Source organism: Carettochelys insculpta, chromosome 2 (assembly GCF_033958435.1).
Source record: "Carettochelys insculpta isolate YL-2023 chromosome 2, ASM3395843v1, whole genome shotgun sequence".
NCBI lineage: Eukaryota > Metazoa > Chordata > Testudines > Carettochelyidae > Carettochelys > Carettochelys insculpta.
In genome coordinates, this window is record NC_134138.1 from 137,774,557 (window position 1) to 137,793,156 (window position 18,600).

General features: G+C 40.1%; 1 protein-coding gene across 2 annotated transcripts in view; it reads left to right on the forward strand.

The window, feature by feature from the left end:
* Window positions 1-505: 505 nt before the first annotated feature.
* The window catches only part of CDH9 (cadherin 9), a 94,997-nt gene continuing 76,902 nt past the window's right edge, over window positions 506-18,600 (forward strand). The window contains exon 1 of one of the 2 annotated variants that reach the window (XM_074985951.1): window positions 506-733. In XM_074985951.1, the coding sequence (XP_074842052.1) occupies window positions 506-733 (228 nt within the window). The remainder of the gene's footprint in view (window positions 734-18,600) is intronic. The other variant, XM_074985952.1, reaches the window with a different exon arrangement.

An 18,600-nucleotide genomic window follows, 5' to 3' on the forward strand; every position in this document is an offset into this window, starting at 1 on the left:
ACCTTGCTTAATATTGTCTCTAAATTACTAGAGCCTGATTAACTTTCAAGATCAAGAAATCTATCATCTGATTAAATTATTTGTCCATGAAATCATACATGTGGGAAATGAGGGAGGGAGAGGAGGAGGGAGAATATTTAACAGCTTGGTATTAAAATTGAATTAATTTGTATGGGCAATTACCTCAGTAACTAACTAAAATGCCATGGTTTTACAATAGATCAGACTGTTCGCTGTGTGGCCTTTTGTGTGTGCAGTTTTCTGATTTGCAAGTACAATTGTGGCAACCTCAAGTTTAAGTCAAGAATGCAGTTTTAACAATGAGTCTGTAAATGTACCCTAACAGAGTATATTGAACTAGAGATCATTACAGTTTATGCTGAACTTTTGTCCATTTCACAGGTCTTTTTAAAAGTGAAACACAACTTTTGAAGAGTTTTTTTTTTTTCCTGGTGAAACAGGAGAAACATCGGGCCCAGCAGCATCCTTGCTAAATTCACTGAAAATGAGGACTTGCTACTGCTTGCCATTTCTGTTCTGGACTGGTTTTCTTCAAATGGTTCACATGACAGCATTCCCCAAAAGAACTAACAAGTATTTACAAAATGGAAGGATACTGGGGTTGGCACAGGGTGACGGGAAAGCTTTCCACCGCACCAAACGTGGCTGGATGTGGAACCAGTTTTTCTTGCTGGAGGAGTACACAGGTCCGGACACTCAGTACGTGGGCAAGGTAAGCTTTGTATGAGAAAGCCACATAGGATTCACAAATCTGACAAGTGGCATTTTTCACAATTCTTTTTACTTGATTTCCTACATAAAATATGTCTTATTTTCTCTTTAGCATTCAAGCAAAACAAACACAGTGTACTTTAGTTTGAAAGGGTTAGGAACTGGGAGGCGGAAATGAAGTAGTGTCATGATGAAATGAGGACACTTCAGCCTAAACAGCACTAATCCCTGGTTACATAAACACACATTTGTGAGAGTGTTTTAATCTCCGTGTTATTTCAAGTCTGTGCTTAGTTGTCAAGGATAAATATCACAGGAAATAATTGAAATACAGGCTTCTGAGAGACACCCAACTTTTTGTGGAGTTACACAGAGATGTATTGTCCAGAAGATGCACATAAAATGCCATTAATTAAAAATGAAAATTATACCATACACAGCAGATACACCATATTATTAAAAATGGTGGCTGAGGGGAAAAAGATAAAAAGCACTTTAGTCTTTTTCCAGAAAACAAATTCAAATTCTTATTTAATGGTGTGAGTTCTTATTTAAAAGTGAGCTCTCTTCCAGCTGTTAGCTACAAACGCATCCCTGAATTCCACCTACATCTTTGTGACTCCAGGTTGGCCTCTTGCCTTTCCTGATGACCCTCACACCAAGGAATTTCAGATTTGCAGCCTCAGCTGTACTTTACCAGGTCCTCTGCTGTTCCCTGTTTTCTGGCAAGGCCTTCACAAAACCAGAAATCTCTGTCTTGAAAAATTATTTAGAAAACCAGTACAGAGGAAACTGCAGCTACTTCTGATGGCAGTTACACAGGTGTGGAGCCAATTGATTGATTTAATAGCCTTATACATCTGAGATCAGAATGTGGATCTCTCTCTCTTTTAAAAGAAAAAGAAAAAATAATATGTATCTATGAAGGAAGGGACATCTCTGAGAAATTTACAGCACAGAGCATGGCATTTCTACCATGCTCTGTTGTGAATTTTTGCACTGCCTAAAAGTCCCACTAACAGTCAGAAATGCTGTATTAGACTCATAAAGATGCCCCATACCACGTGTTAGCCTTAAGACCTGAGATTTTTCATGATCTGACAATGTGCATAAAGTCCATGATTCTGCCTTCAGTTCAACCAGTGTAAAACAGAACTAATTCCATTTCAGGCTACGTCTACACGTGAAGCCAACATCGAAATAGCTTATTTGGATGTAGCAACATCGAAATAGGCTATTTCGATGAATAACATCTACACGTCCTCCAGGGCTGGCAACGTCGATGTTCAACTTCGACGTTGCACGGCACCACATCGAAATAGGTGCTGCGAGGGTACGTCTACACGCCAAAGTAGCACACATCGAAATAAGGGTGCCAGGCACAGCTGCAGACAGGGTCACAGGGAGGACTCAACAGCAAGCCACTCCCTTAAAGGGCCCCACCCAGACACAGTTGCACTAAACAACACAAGATACACAGAGCTGACAACTGGTTGCAGACCCTGTGCCTGCAGCATGGATCCCCAGCTGCCGCAGAAGCAGCCAGAAGCCCTGGGCTAAGGGCTGCTGCCCACGGTGACCATAGAGCCCCGCAGGGGCTGGAGAGAGAGCATCTCTCAACCCCCCAGCTGATGGCCGCCATGGAGGACCCAGCAATTTCGACATTGCGGGACGCGGATCGTCTACACGGTTCCTACTTCGACGTTGAACGTTGAAGTAGGGCGCTATTCCGATCCCCTCATGAGGTTAGCGACTTCGACGTCTCGCCACCTAACGTCGAAGTTAACTTCGAAATAGCGCCCGACGCGTGTAGCCATGACGGGCGCTATTTCGAAGTTGGTGCCTCTACTTCGAAGTAGCGTGCACGTGTAGACACAGCTTTAGTCAGTTATGTTTTATTTACAATGATGTGAAAGGTGGAGCAGGCCCAAAGTGTGACAAACATGAAAGTTAGCTAAATGATTTTTAAACTCTTCTAGCAATGTCTGGTTTGAGAAAAACCTAAGTCTCACAAAAGTATTATATAACTGAATCTGGTGTCAAGTGTCAAAGTGTATTATATATCAGGAGAGAATAACTTTATTCAGACTCATGGACACTAATGAGCTGCGTCTACACGTGCACGCTACTTTGAAGTAGCGGCTGCAACTTCGAAATAGCACCCGTCGCGTCTACACGCGTCAGGCGCTATTTCGAAGTTAACTTCGACGTTAGGCGGCAAGACGTCGAAGTCGCTAACCTCATGAGGAGATAGGAATAGCGCCCTACTTCGACGTTCAACGTCGAAGTAGGGACCGTGTAGACGATCCGCGTCCCGCAACGTCGAAATTGCTGGGTCCTCCGTGGCGGCCATCAGCTGGGGGGTTGAGAGATGCTCTCTCTCCAGCCCCTGCGGGGCTCTATGGTCACCGTGGGCAGCAGCCCTTAGCCCAGGGCTTCTGGCTGCTTCAGCGGCAGCTGGGGATCTATGCTGCAGGCACAGGGTCTGCAACCAGTTGTCAGCTCTGTGTATCTTGTGTTGTTTAGTGCAACTGTGTCTGGGAGGGGCCCTTTAAGGGAGCGGCTGGCTGTTGAGTCCGCCCTGTGACCCTGTCTGCAGCTGTGCCTGGCATCCCTATTTTGATGTGTGCTACTTTGATGTGTAGACGTTCCCTCGCTGCGCCTATTTCGATGTTGGGCTGAGCAACGTCGAAGTTGAACATCGACGTTGCCGGCCCTGGAGGACGTGTAGACGTTATTCATCGAAATAGACTATTTCGATGTTGGCTGCACGTGTAGACGTAGCCATGGGCAGCAAGAATTCCTAGCCAGCCTTCCTTTAATATGGAATGATATAGGCCGAAGAACTCTTCGAGTTCTACTAGAAAAAAAATTAAATTAATTCAGAAACTCTTACTGTAAGTACTCTTGCCAAAGAATCAGATAATTGACAACAATTAGCATTTATTTTCCTCTACAGTGGATTCAATTTCTGATAAGTCCCACAGCATGATATAGAACTACATAAGTGCATTGTGCCTATGCCATACCAACGTGTTATTGGGAATTGGCTGGGACTGGACTACTGGGCTGTGCTACCTATTTGCACATAAAAGATACCTATATTTAATATGTATGGTCACAATGCACATAGATGGGCATTATACTTTTGTTTCGCTTAAAATTTTGACCTGACTTATACCTGTGAATCCACATCTATTTTTAGTGCTGCACCAGCTTACATCAGTTTTCTGTAATTACTTCCTAACACACTTGCATTTTATTTCACAGTAACTTGCATCCACCTCATGGAGTCTCAATTACTTTTGAGCACATAGGACAAGCATCCATTCTTATGCCACTCATTTTAAATAGTGATGGGATAGTGCTTGTTCACAAGGCTTACAGAAAGAAAACGTGTTATGAATACAGGTATGAGGGTATATTTGCATAAGGAGTCACATCAGAAGTGTTTCCATGGTCATCTCCTAAAAGCTGTCTATGGCTTGGGAGTTGGATAGGAAAGGAGGGATATTTTGGCAGAGAGGGAGGGAGAACAATGAAATAAAATCAAGGGTATCCATGAGCATGTGAAAGAGTTGGTGGTAATTGTGGGGGCAATAAGCAACCATACATATAGTCTATCCCCATCAGCAACTGCAGTATCCCCAGGGCAGCAGAAATTCCCAGGTTCTTCTGTGTGTGTGTGTGTGAGAGAGAGCGAGAGAGAGAGAGAGAGAGAGCGAGAGCGAGCATGCACACATGCACCAATGTCTACTGTTCATAGCATAGCCTTTCTTTAAGTTAATTTTGTAATTTTGCAATGTAGTATTATACCACCAAGGGTTTGGTTGCACTTTAAACTAAACAGAGTGAAAGTCACATCTGTAACTTGCTTCAGATGTAGTGTCTGTGGGAACACAAATACCAAGGATAGTGACCACACATATATTTCATGAGTACAAAGTCTAGTCTGTTGTACATGTTTTGTTAAAGTTTTGATTACTCATGCATACAGAAATCCTGTAAAGTCCCGTGTACATCCTTATTATATTTTTAAGGTTTGATGAGTGCATTTCCAATTGATCCTTAGTAGAGGGATGGATCCTGCTAGAGTATCCCGTAAGGTGCCCATTTTTTTCTAATTTGGGCACCTTCTTTTCATTAAGTGATTCTGACCATGACACCTTACATATATGCACATAGTGATATATTACAATGTGTGTTAGAGAAATGGGAATACTGTGTATCTTGAAAATAAAAGAAAACAAAGAAATACAACACAAAACAAAACAACAACAAGCCCTACCCCTCCAAACCCAAAAACTCTTATTGTTCATTTTTGTCAATATTAAGTCTTGGTAACTGTTCTACCATAATCTTTCAGCATCAGCTCATTCTTTGCTCATTTGTTGCTTCTGCAGCCTAAAATAGCTACTCTAATATCTTAACAGGCCACAAGTACAGGTATCCTGCTTCAGCCCTCCTTACCTGAATATCTGATAATTACTTATCCCTTGCAACTACTGGCCAATGTTATACTTCTATAATCCTACAGAATAACCTATGAGGAGAGGCTGGTGGATCTGGGCTTATTGAGTTTGCAGAAGAAAAGGGTGAGGGGTGATTTGATAGGAGCCTTCAACTTCCTGATGGGGTGCTCCAAAGAGGATGGAGAGAGGCTGTTCTCAGTAGTGAAGGATGGCAGAACAAGGAGCAATTGCCTGAAATTACAGAGTAGCGGGTGTAGGTTGGATATTAGGGTAAATTATTTCACCACGAAAGTGGTGAAGCACTGGAACGCATTACCGAGAGAGATTTTTAAGTTCTGGTTTCACAAAATTTTATCTGAGAGGATTTAGTGGGGGTTGATCCTGCGTTAGGCAGGGGGCTGGACTAGATGACCTCCTAAGGTCCCTTCCATCCCTAAGATTATATGATTCTGTGATTCTATGATAACTCTATTTAATATACAATGTTTATATATGGTGTAATGTTGGTTAATCATAAAGTAAATGAAGAATAAACTAAAATCATTGGCTACAACAAGTACACCAAAGCAAAATATAGTCAAACCTCTGCACACAGGTACTAACTGGAAAGTGGTGAATATGGAGGGCCAGTTATGTAACAGATTGAGAAGCAGTGTTCTTAGTTGCTGCATCACATCATACCACACAACAACAAGGCCAAATCGTTCACTCGCTGAAGTTGCTACAAGATGAATCTCATATTCTGCAATTAGCATATGAGAGGAGTCAAGACAAGTCACCTGCCTACAGCAACGGGGCCGTAGCAGCAATATGACACTCATACAAGCATTACACACATATGCACCCTCCCTCCATCATTCTGTCAAGATTATTCTCTTCATCTGTTCTATTCAAAATGGCTCCCTTTCAATCCTGCTTTTTCCAGTCAAAATATATTAGTGATACTGCTATTTCTGTACAGCAGTATGATTTGTCTCTACCAGAGAGGCGTGATGATCCATGTTAGTGTTGTCCTTCTTAGGTCTACTTCCATAAATTCTTTCCTTGTGCAAAGCACTTCTTACTTCAGAGCAATGATAACCTCTCTTATTCATTGTGTGCATTGGTAAGATGGAAATACAGTTATTAATAAGACACCATTTAATATTAACACAGCAGGGGACTCCCACGCTATTACAAAGATCTGATCGCATCCTTCCTTGTTAGAACCAAGCAAGAATACATTTATTACAACCTGTATACATTATAAATATGTAAAACGTGACTGAAGTACCAGAAAACAGGTATGAGTAAATATATTCAACATAATTGGTTATGAAATGTTGTTTATCAGATGGACCAAAAACACAACAGTTACCCAAATTACCCTGACCTGAAGCTTCGTGGTGAGGCTATTAAATAAGATAACAGTATGCTAACAGATCATGCATGTCCTACCAGTTATTCTTACTATATTTCTTTTGAAAATGGCAGTGGAGAGTGGTGATGAGTGATAGAAAAAGAAGAAGAAGAAGAAATTCATTTAACATGTTCTAGATAGAGGAAATATTCTTGAAAAGGACACATAGATGAGATATTTAATACAGTTCTCCAAAAGCAGGGCACTGGGTAAATTACCCAGATAGGAAACACATATTGGTGTGTATCTTTCACAAGCAGGACACATCTGCCACCTGAAATTATTTTGCATCGATGTGGCAAGAGAAAATGAGAATGTAAATCTGCAGAAGAGTCAATATATATGCCATCTCTCTCTCTCTCATGTCTCACACCATTGGTTAAAAACAAAAAAGCAGTAAAGTAGCATTTTAAAGACTAACAAAATAATTTATTAGGTGAGCTTGTGTGGGACAGACCCACTTCTTCAGACCATAGCCATACCAGAACAGACTCAATATTTAAGGCATACTTAAGGCATTTAAGGCATATATCCTTGGTAAAAAAAGATCCGAGTATGTTTCCTACCGCAATCTACATATATAGCCAAATACAACATTTGTCCATGTACAAAAAGGAAAAGTTTAAATGTCCTAAAATTCCCTAGCCACTTCTCTCTCAGTTCCTTTCTGGAGCTTTCTATTCTTTGCCCTTGAAATGATCAAAGGCAGACAACACTAACCATACCCTTTGTATTCTTCTTCATCTCAAGTACACTATGTTAGTGCCTAGAGACTGCTGCTGAGGTCTTGGCCATATTTTACTAGATAATATACAACACATATGAAGAGACAGCTTTTGCCCAAAGGAATTTACAATTAAATAGACAAATATAAGGTAAGCAGAATCACAGAGCTAATTAAAGCCTAGGCTAGCTGAACAGGAATAAAAACACTATTCTGCCACCTAAAGTGACCAGTCATCCAGGACAAATAATCATTAGTCATCTGAGTAATCCACAAACTTAAATTTGTCAAATGCTTGTGAATGATGAGCAAAGGTGTCAAATTCATTTGACAATTCTCAAACATAAAAGTAATGAATTGTTCACCATGAGTTCTTTACCACCTACATGCATACTTGATACAGATTTCCTCACAATAATCCCAACACAAATGCCTTTACAGAAGAGAGAGTCCAACATTTTTTACAGTTATTCTGGGAACACTAAAAACTTTTAATACAAACCATACCTACTGAGTTCAGCAGATCCCAAGATCTCTTTTGCCCTTCAGATGGAAGGACAAAATGTCTCCATAAACTCACATTCCCTCCCCCAACACCTGCTTATAGGCAAGTGCAAGGATACAGTAAAACCCCTGGCTTTTCTGCAGGGGCTCAGGAAATGAAACTAATGAAACTAATATGAAGTCCTATATATAAGAGAATTCATACTGATAGGATTCTTGAGTATTTACACTAAAACCTATAGAACTTAATAGAGAATCAGATCCATGTAGATTTTTAACAGTTCTGTTGATGTCCTTTACAGAGATGCAATTGTTATAAAGTAATCAAAAAGACCTAAAGAAATGATCTCATTCTCTATTGAACTATAAACAATTTGTTAATAAAACAGTGAAACAATCAGGAGGAAAGGTGAAACATCACCATCCAGGAAAGACCTGAGAACTAAGCAGTTTCTTCAATAAACTTCTATGTCTCAGTTCAATGTTCAGCCTCTGCAGAGAGTAATCTCACACCCACAACTCTCTAAATTTCAACAAGCTTGTACAGCTCTCATCTGAATGATATGCTAAAGGGGCTGATAATCTTCTGTTCAATATTATTTTCTTTTTTCAGTCCTAAGAAATACTGAATAGTGCAGCCACTTCATTACACCACTGGAATCTAACTAATGTGTGCAAAGTAGACTCTGCTATACAAAAGGTCTGTTGAGAGCTGCTGAGAGCTGCTCACAAGTAACTAACAACATCTTGATTATAAAATGTATTAAATGATTTTATAGTTTCCCTTTTTTCCATTCACTAACTTTTTAATGATCATGGGTAGGTTCAATTTAGCTGCTGCATTTCTTGCTGCCAAAAGCATTTCATGTGCATTTTATGCACCATCCACTATTGCCTAACAGAAAAAGAACGTCTACATTTAAACAAATTTCTGAGGAAAACATCCAAACAATTCCTAAAGCATTCAGCAGAAAAATATAAATATTAAAGTGCCAGTAATGACTATGTTATTTCAGAAAAGACAAGCGAAAGGACTCAAAGCAAGCTATTATTAAATAGCCTATTTGTAATAATTACCTACCTTTACCCAAAGTAAATACTGAATTTAAGTTCCTTAGTTTTTGCATGGCAAATAGGAGAGCCCCCTTAAAAAGGCCTGGTTTTCAGAAAGTGCTGGGGACCCAGCCACAGGCTATGGTTACACTGTAGCTATAACTTGAAACAGCTTACACAATTTGCACAACTCAAGTTTTGTAAGTTATTTTGACTTAACTAATCTCAAACTTGGTGCCATGCAAATGGCACCAAAGTTTGAAATAAGCAGCTGTTGAAAGGTTTCTTCTACCTCGTTCATGATGAGGGGTACCAGAAATGGAATACCATGCTCAAAACAGCTCTGATATTTTGAGTGGTGTTTATCTGCGGGGTTTCTATTTTGGGATACAAATGTATAGATAAATGTAAAGATAATGATAACATTTGTATCCCGAAATAGCAGCTGCAGGTTAGCCATAGCCTTCAGCATAAATGCCCTAGTAAAGGAGTTTCTAAGTAGCCATTCAAATACTACAAAAATGAAAATTACGCATTGGTCTTCAGATTTAGTCTACCATGATTCACTATAGACAGGGCTGCTGCCTTCTGAGTTGCATCTTGTGGCTAGAAGTGTTTGCAATGCCTTTCTAATTGCTAATGGTATGTCTACCCTGTGGCTATAATCAGAAATAGGATCTATTGTCCATGGACACAATAATTTGGAATAAGTTTGCTTATTTTAGGGCTTTTCCGTAGTGTGGGCATTTTATTCCTGAATATCTTATTTTGGAATCTAAACTCCAGAATAAGCTATTCTGAAATAACTGTTTAGTGTAGATGTATTTGCTACCCCTACACTGCAGAGATCTTTCAAAAGAAGTTCTTCCAGAAGATCTCTTCTGAAAAACCTTCTTTCCAAACAGCACATCCATACACAAAAAAGTGGATTGAAAGACAACCAACTCTTTCCACAGAGTGTCTACACAGCCCCCTGCTTTTTCAAAAGAACAGGACGAGGATTTTAAAAAAAAAAAGGCATCATGACAACAGCATTTTCGAAAAAAGTGTCCATGAGCATCTACAAATGCTTTTCTTTGAAAGAAGCTTTCAAAAGGAGTCATGTCTCCTGATGCAGAAGCAGAAGAGTGCTTCTGGAAGAAGAGCTGTGCTCTTTTGATTTTGGATTGTAAGAGAGTATTTTCAGTGTAGCTGGTCTGCATGTTCTGTTGAAAAAGGTCTGGATTTTCTTAAGGAACTTGCTAGTGTAGATGCAGCCATCCTGTCCATCTGTCTGTCTGTCTCTCTCTCTCACTTACACACACTCACACACTTCAGTGATCAGTTTCTACATTTGTTATCTTTTTTCTTAATGAATTCAGCTGTCGAGTGTTTTTTCTTACTGTTCAGCAAGGAGATTAGGTTCTGGAAATTTCTTTCAGATCAATGCTACAATTCCTTTTGGTTCCATTAAGAAAACAATTAGTATTCTCCAAAATATATTCCCTGTTCATATGGGCTACGTCTACATGTGAAGCCAAGATCGAAATAGCTTATTTCGATGTAGCAACATCAAAATAGGCTATTTCGATGAATAACGTCTACACATCCTCCAGGGCTGGCAACGTCGATGTTCAACTTCGACGTTGCACGGCACCACATCGAAATAGGCGCTGCGAGGGTACGTCAACACGCCAAAGTAGCACACATCGAAATAAGGGTGCCAGGCACAGCTGCAGACAGGGTCACAGGGCGGACTCAACAGCAAGCCGCTCCCTTTAAGGGCCCCTTCCAGACACAGTTGCACTAAACAACACAAGAGCCACAGAGCCGACAACTGGTTGCAGACCCTGTGCATGCAGCATGGATCCCCAGCTGCCGCAGCAGCAGCCAGAAGCCCTGGGCTAAGGGCTGCTGTCCACAGTGACCATAGAGCCCCGCAGGGGCTGGAGAGAGAGCATCTCTCAACCCCCCAGCTGATGGCCGCCATGGAGGACCCAGCAATTTCGACATTGCGGGACGCGGATCGTCTACACGGTCCCTACTTCGACGTTGAACGTCGAAGTAGGGCGCTATTCCGATCCCCTCATGAGGTTAGCGACTTCGACGTCTCACCGCCTAACGTCGAAGTTAACTTCGAAATAGCGCCGAATGCGTGTAGCCGCGATGGGCGCTATTTCGAAGTTAGTGCCGCTACTTCGAAGTAGCGTGCACGTGTAGACACAGCTATGATGAGCAGCAGAGAGACAGAACACAGAATCACTGATGGCATCAGTACTCTTATCAGGCTTCAGCCACAAAGCTGAAGCAGGGCTCCCTATACAGATCAGAAGAGAAAGATGGCTGGCACTGAAGGGATGACAGGGTGGTGGTTGGCTACTACCACATGAAGTGCTTCACTGACAAGCAAAGCTTCAGTTTACCACAAAGAACTTTGAAATGTTTTCCCCAGTGCCAAAAACAAGATGAATCTCTTTTTTTCCTCAGTTATGTCAGCTGAGTACAAATGTGATTTCAAAAGTAACTGTTGGGGTTTTTTTAATTTTATTTTTCACCCTGTTCTGTTCTTACTCTAACAATTAGGCTCACAATAACTAGCCAGATCTCTTGCTTATTGGTAATTACCTCCCAAATGGTGCTATGTTGGAACTTGGAAATAGTTACCTTACCAACAGGTATAGAGAAGGTAAACCAGGAACAAAGGTGGTTTTTTTTCACATGTGCTTCCTCAATTACTGTATTAGCTAAATCCAAAAAATCCATGAACATGTGTGCCCTTTCAAAAATTACAATTACTAACGACTCTAGAACATATTTATTGGGAGTTATCTGAGTTTTCTACAACCAACACTTCATTGAAACATTTCCTTGAAGCAAGGTCTTTAAAACCACATTTGGAACTCAGATCTTAGGGCTTTCATTCAAATGTGGAGGCACAATGAGTTCCCCATCCATGACTGGGGTTGCTGGGTATTACTGTAATGCACACAAAAAATGATAAAATAAGGGCGTCTGTCTCAGAGAAACCTAGGGTATGTGTATGTACATACAATTGTGTAAGTATCTGAGTGTTGTAGGGAAGGAAGATTTGTGTCTTCTCTGTTAAGTTTTTTCAAGAATTTTGCAAGGCTGATATCAGCATCTTTATTCATACATGTGAAATAAACTGTAAGGTAATTTATCATGTAATTTTAGATGCTCCTCTGATTCTCAGTCCACCATTCCACCTACCTAGAGCTTACACTAACAGTTCAAATCCCAGTACAGCTACAGCTAGCTACCTTCAAAAAAAACAAAATAAAACAAAAATAAATCCCCCAAAACAAACGTTTCCTTTTCTCTGCTCAAACAATTTGGGTTTTCCCTACATAATTACACACAGTGAAGACTTTGGATGGGCTACACTTCATCTTCGACCAGATTTTCTTTCCAGAAAAATGTCTCAGCTTTCTCTCATAGCACTGCAGCTATAAACCACTGAACATTAGAGGATAGACTGCAGAAAATTCCAGATGTATCACTGGTCTCTGATCAGACAATTATATGCCATATAAAAAAAGGAGGAAGAAGAGAACAGCATTTCCTGAGACATTTTCTGCATTGCATTATATTTAATCATATAGATTAAATCATCATAGGGATGCTGAAAAAGGGAAGCATTTTGACTATATTGTGGTTTCCTAGTATCTGCCAATCTAGTGATAACATGAGTGCAAAACCCATAAGATCAAATCAATATATAAATAGCTACAAAGGGCAATTTCACTGTCTGCATCAAATGGTGGTATTGTGCAACTTTTTTTTCTCCCACGAAGGCTTCATGTATAGTTACCTTGAAGGAAAAAAAAGGAGCTGTCAGGAACATCAAATCTTTTCTTTGACTGACTGTACACATCTGATATATCAAATCTTGTCCATTGTATGAATCAGTCCACCAATAACTGAAATGTAGTGAGCTACAGAGTGATATGATCACTCGAGCCAAATTAATCTGTCAGTTTAACACTGTATTGTATGCCAATCAACCAAGCATTCAGTCCCTAATCAGTTGCTATAATAACAGAGAGATAGCCATGTTAGTCTGTATTCTAACAAAACAAAACAGCAGTCATGTAATACTTTTAAGACTAACAAAATGATTTTTTTCGGTGATGAGCTTTCATGGGACAGCCCCACTTCATCACATTAATTTTATTTCCAATACAGACTAATTTTTATAAGCACAGAGGTCCAACAAAAATTGTGATAAAAATTGCAATACGACTCAAGGAGGGGGTTAGGGGTGGGGGATGTTAAATGTCTTGACTGAGATAATTAGGAGCATCAAGGGAAGAGAAGCAATCCTTGTAATGCATGAGGTAGCTGTTGTCTTTGTTCATACAAAGTGTTAATGTGTCGAATTTGCAATCTGTTTTTAACCTCTCTTTGCTGTAAGATGCAAATTCTCAGGTCTTTAACAGAATGGCCCACTCCATTGAAATGTTCACTGATTGGCTTATGTGTATTGAGATTCCCAATGTCTGCTCTGTGTCCATTTATTCTTTGGTGAAGAGTTTGCCCGGTTGTCCAATGTACATAATGGCAGGGCATTGTTGGCACACAATTGCATATATAATATTGGTTGAGGCACACAAGGATTAGCAGCGGCATTTATTTGAAAGGAAAAGTTCCAGGATTGATATAACTGTAGTGTAGCCTGTGATTGCTAGTAAGAATCTTTCTTAGGTTAGGAGGTTGTCCATAGGACAGGGCAGGCCCGTCACCTAGGGCCTTCCATAGTGTAGCATCATGATCTAGAATAGGATGTAGGTTTTTAATGATGAGTTGCAGGGGTTTGAGCTGGGGACCACAGGTTATGAAAAGTGGTGTTCTGTTATTGATCTTCTTGGGCATATCTTGAAGTAGCTGGTTTCTGGGTATTCGTCTGGCCCTGTCAATAAGGTTTTTTTTGTTTGTTTTGTTGGTTTTTTTTAACATCAGATTAATGGCCCGGTCAGTCTGGGTTTTTTACTTCTCCCACTGAAGATTCTCACTAACAATCACAGGCTACACCATAGTAATACCAATCCTGGAACTTTTTCTTGCAATAAACTCCACTGTCAACTTTGTTCACATATTTATTCCAGGGATACCATCAGCAGACATAACCACGTTAATTCCAAGATCAAGGGCTCATTCTCATGTACGTCAATCAATATTATATATGCCATTATGTGCCAGCAATGACCTGCCACTATGTACTTTGGAACAAACTGGGCAAATTATTTGCCAACGAATGAATGGACACAGAGCAGACGTTGGGAATCTCAATACACATATGCCGGTCAGTGAACACTTCTGTAGAGTGGGACATTCTGTTAAAGACCTGAGAATTTGCGTCTTACAACAAAGAGACTTTAAAAACAGTTTGCATAGAGAAAGTTGTGAACTAGAGTTCATATTCAAATTCGACACATTAACACATGGTATGAACAAAGACAACAATTACCTCACGCATTACGAGGACTGCTTCCCTTTCTTTAATGGCTGTAATTATCTCAGGCAAGACACTTAACATCCCTCAACCCTCACCCCCCTCCTTCAGTTGTATATACTTGATTTGTCAGCTTTTATTACAATTTTTGGACCTCTGTACTTATAAATGTCAGTCTGTACTGGCAATACTAATGATGTGATGGAGTGGGGCTGTCCCACCAAAGATATCACTGAATAAATCACTTTGTTAGCCTTTAAAGTGCTACATTTCTGCTGTGTTTTTTTTCAGTTCCCATAAGTATTCATTGTTACAGTCATATGTTTTAGTAATTTCAACTGATTATATTGCTGTTTCTTCTAAAGTATTTTTATTTTTATCAATTTACATTTCCAGGGTTTTGCAATATTATAAACTTTAAGCACTTTATTATTGTTATTTTAATTTTAAAGGAGGGGGAAATCATGGAGGGAATCAGATGAAAGGGGAGCTGAGACAAGAGTTATTTAACAATAGATGTTGAGATTTAAACAGTAAAAGCTTTATAATCATTACAAGACAAACTGTCAACCACACATTTGTAAACACGTATAATGTAAATATGCTTAAAACCAGCCCTAAAAAGTTCTCAAGCAGCATTTTTCTTACATTGAATATCTTTAAATTTTCATTAACCTTCAATGGAAAAACATTGCCTTTTTATTTACAGTGAAATCCATATTGACCAACTTTTACAACTAAAAAGCTAATCTTTCTAAACATATTTATATGAACTGCAATGGCAAACAGATTCACAGTGAGCAATAATATGCTCTCAGTTCCACCAATCCCGATGGTAGAAATTCTGCTATGCTCTTTCCTTTCTGTTTTTGTTCTACAAAGTGTCCAAAAGAGTTAAAAAACTCTTTGGCTCCAGATGAACAGCCATGTTTTTAATATAGAATCATAGAACTGGAAGGAACATTGAGATGTCACCAAGTCCAGTCCCCTGCACGCATGGCAGGGCCACACACCATCCAGAACACCCGGGACATGTGTTTATCTAGGCTGCGTGTCAAAGTTTCCAGTGATGGAGGTTGTGAAATGTAATGGAGACTTCATAATCTCCTTTCCAGCCTGAGCGTTAGGAAGTTTTTCTTTATGTCAAACATAAACCACCCTTGTTGCAATTCAAACCCACTGCTTGTCCTACCATCAGAGGATAAGAAAAATATATTCTCTCCCTTCTCCTTGTAATAATGTTTTAGTTAATTGAAAGCTGTTATGTTCCCTCTCAATCTTCCCTTTTCCACACTGAAAAACCCATTTTTTCTGTCATCTTTCATAGGTCATGTTTTCTGGGTCTTTATCATCTTTATCGCTCTTCTCTAAATTGTCTTTAATTTGTCTACAACTTTCCTAAAATGTGGCACTCAGAACTGAACACAATACTCCATTTAAGGCTTCAATCAGTGTGGAGTAAAATGAAGAATTACTTCTCATGTCATTCTGACAGTACTTCTGCTGATTTATCCCATATTGATGTTTGCTTTTTTTACAATATTATACTGTTTACTCATGTTTAGGTTTTGATCCATTTTGAATCCTAGATTCCTTTTTCCTGTATTCTTTCCTAGGTAGTCATCTGCCATTTTGTATACATGCACCTGTTTATTCCATTTTAAGTGAAGGACTTTGCATTTGTTTTTACTGAAGTTCATCCTATCTACCTCAGTTCATTTCTCCAGTTTGTCTAGGTCATTTGAATTATAATCCTATGGTCCGAAGCACTGACAACCCTTCCCAGCTTGGTATCATATGCAAATTGTTTATGTTAATTCTCTGTGAAACTATCTGTATCACTGATGAAGATATATAATAGAACCAGATGCAGAACTGATCCCTGTTGCATCTCACTCATTATGCCCATCCAGCATGACTATGGACTGCTGATAAGTATTCTTCCTGGAACTGTTGTCAAACCAGTTGTGCAATCATCTTATAGTAGCTTCATCTAGGTTGTATTTTTCTAGTGTGTTAATGAGAAGGTCATACAAGACTGTATTAAAAGACTTACTATGGTCTAGATATAACACATCTAGGCTGAGTCTACAGGGACCTCTGCTCAGCACCGCTGCCAGCAGAGCTATGCAAAGTGAGCTTCTCTGGATTGCAAATGGCTACTTATTTGCCTACCCCCAAAGCTCATTACCATAGCCACATGAGAATTCAGTGCTGCCAGAAGGGGATGTCAGCACTGCAGAGGTGATGTGGACGTTTCAGGCATAAGGCACTGGCAACACAGGGGGATTTAGCTGGTGAAGACATGTCCACATGGCCTCTGCAGTGCCAGTACCCCCTTCTGCCAGCACTGAACTCTCACATGACTATGGTAATGAGCTTTGGGGGTATGCAAATAAGCAGCCATTTGCAATCCCTCAAAGCCCACTTTGTATAGCTTTGCTGCCAGCAGTGCTGAGCAGAGGTCTGTGTAGACCTGGCCTGATGCTCATGATCAAGGTTTTTACCGTGTCAAAGAAAGCTGTTAGGTTGATCTGACATGATTTATTCTTGACAAATCCATGATGGCTGTTGCTTATCACCTTATTATCAATTAAGTGTTTGCAAAATGATTTGTTAATTATTTGCTCCATTATCTTTAAAGAAACTAAGCAGTCTGATCTGTCATTTCCTGGGTTGTCCTGATTTCCCTTTTTTAGAGATAGATACTATATTTGCCTCTTTCTAGTGTTCTGGAATCTGTCCTATACGATACAAATTTTCTGAGATAATCTCTAATGGCTCAGTTATCATCTCAAGCAGCTCCCTGAATAGTCTAGGATACATTTCAGCAGGCCCTGGTGATTTGAAGACATCTAATTTGTCTAAGTAATTATTATCCTTTTCTTCCCCTATTTTGTCTTTTAAACCTAACCCATTTGCACTGACTATCAGTATGTTAGGCACCCAATCACCATCAACCTTCTTTCCCTGTGTCTACAAGAGCGCCTTCCTTTTGAAAGGGCATGCTAATGAGCGGGTTTGAACGATGCTAATGAGGTGCTGCAATGAATACGCAGCACCTCATTAGCATAATGGTGGCCACAGCGATTCGAAAGTGTGGCTTTTTGAATCGCATGCCACCCGTGAAAATGGGACCTTCTGAAAGGACCCCCCTCAGTTTTCGAAAGCCCTTCTTCCTGGTGTTAGGAAGAAGGGCTTTCAAAAACTGGGGGGTCCTTTTGGAAGGTCCCATCTCCATGGGAGTCTTGCAATTCGAAAAGCTACACTTTTGAATCACCATGGCTGCCATTATGAGCAATGAGGGTCTGCATATTCATTGCAGCACCTAATTAGCATCTTTCAAACCTGCTGATTAACATACCCCTTTCAAAAGGAAGGGGCTCATGTAGACCCAGCTTTTGTGAAAAAAGAAAAAAAGGAAGACATGAAGCACTTCTGTTATTAAACACTTCGGCCATTTGTCCATTTTCTATTGTTGTTTCTCCTTCTTCATTAAGTAACAGAACTATCCAGTCCTTGCTCCTTCTTTTGCTTCTAATGTATTTTGTATTACGTTTTTATTACCCTTTGGCTATGTCTACACTAGCCCCAAACTTCGAAATGGCCATTCAAATGGCCATTTTGAAGTTTACTAATGAAGCGCTGAAAAGCATATTCAGTACTTCATTAGCATGTGGACGGCCGCGGTGCTTCGAAATGGACGCGGCTCGCCATCGTGCAGCTTGTCCCGACGGGGCTCCTTTTCGAAAGGACCCCACCTACTTCGAAGTCCCCTTATTCCCATCAATAAGGGGACTTTGAAGTAGGCGGGGTCCTTTCAAAAAGGAGCCCTGTTGGGACGAGCCGTGCGGCGGCGAGCCGCGTCAAATTCAAAGCGCCGAAGCCACCCGCATGCTAATGAAGCGCTGAATATGCATTTCAGCTCTTCATTAGTAGAGTTCGAAATGGCCATTTGAATGGCCATTTCGAAGTTTGGGGCTAGTGTAGACACAGCCTTTATGTCACTGTCTAGACTGATCTTGTTTTGTGACTTGTTTTTTCTATTCCCCCCACCTTGCAGTAGTGTTTTTGTTTACACAAATTCCTTGTAATTTCACCTACTTTCTACTTTTTTAGGACTCTTTTTAATTTTTAGATCATTCTGAAGAAATTTTATGTACCAACTCCCTGAGTTTGCTAAAGCCTGCCTTACTGAAACCTATTGTCTTTATTTTGCTGTTTTTCTTCCTGTCATTCCTTAGAAGCATGAACTGTATCATTT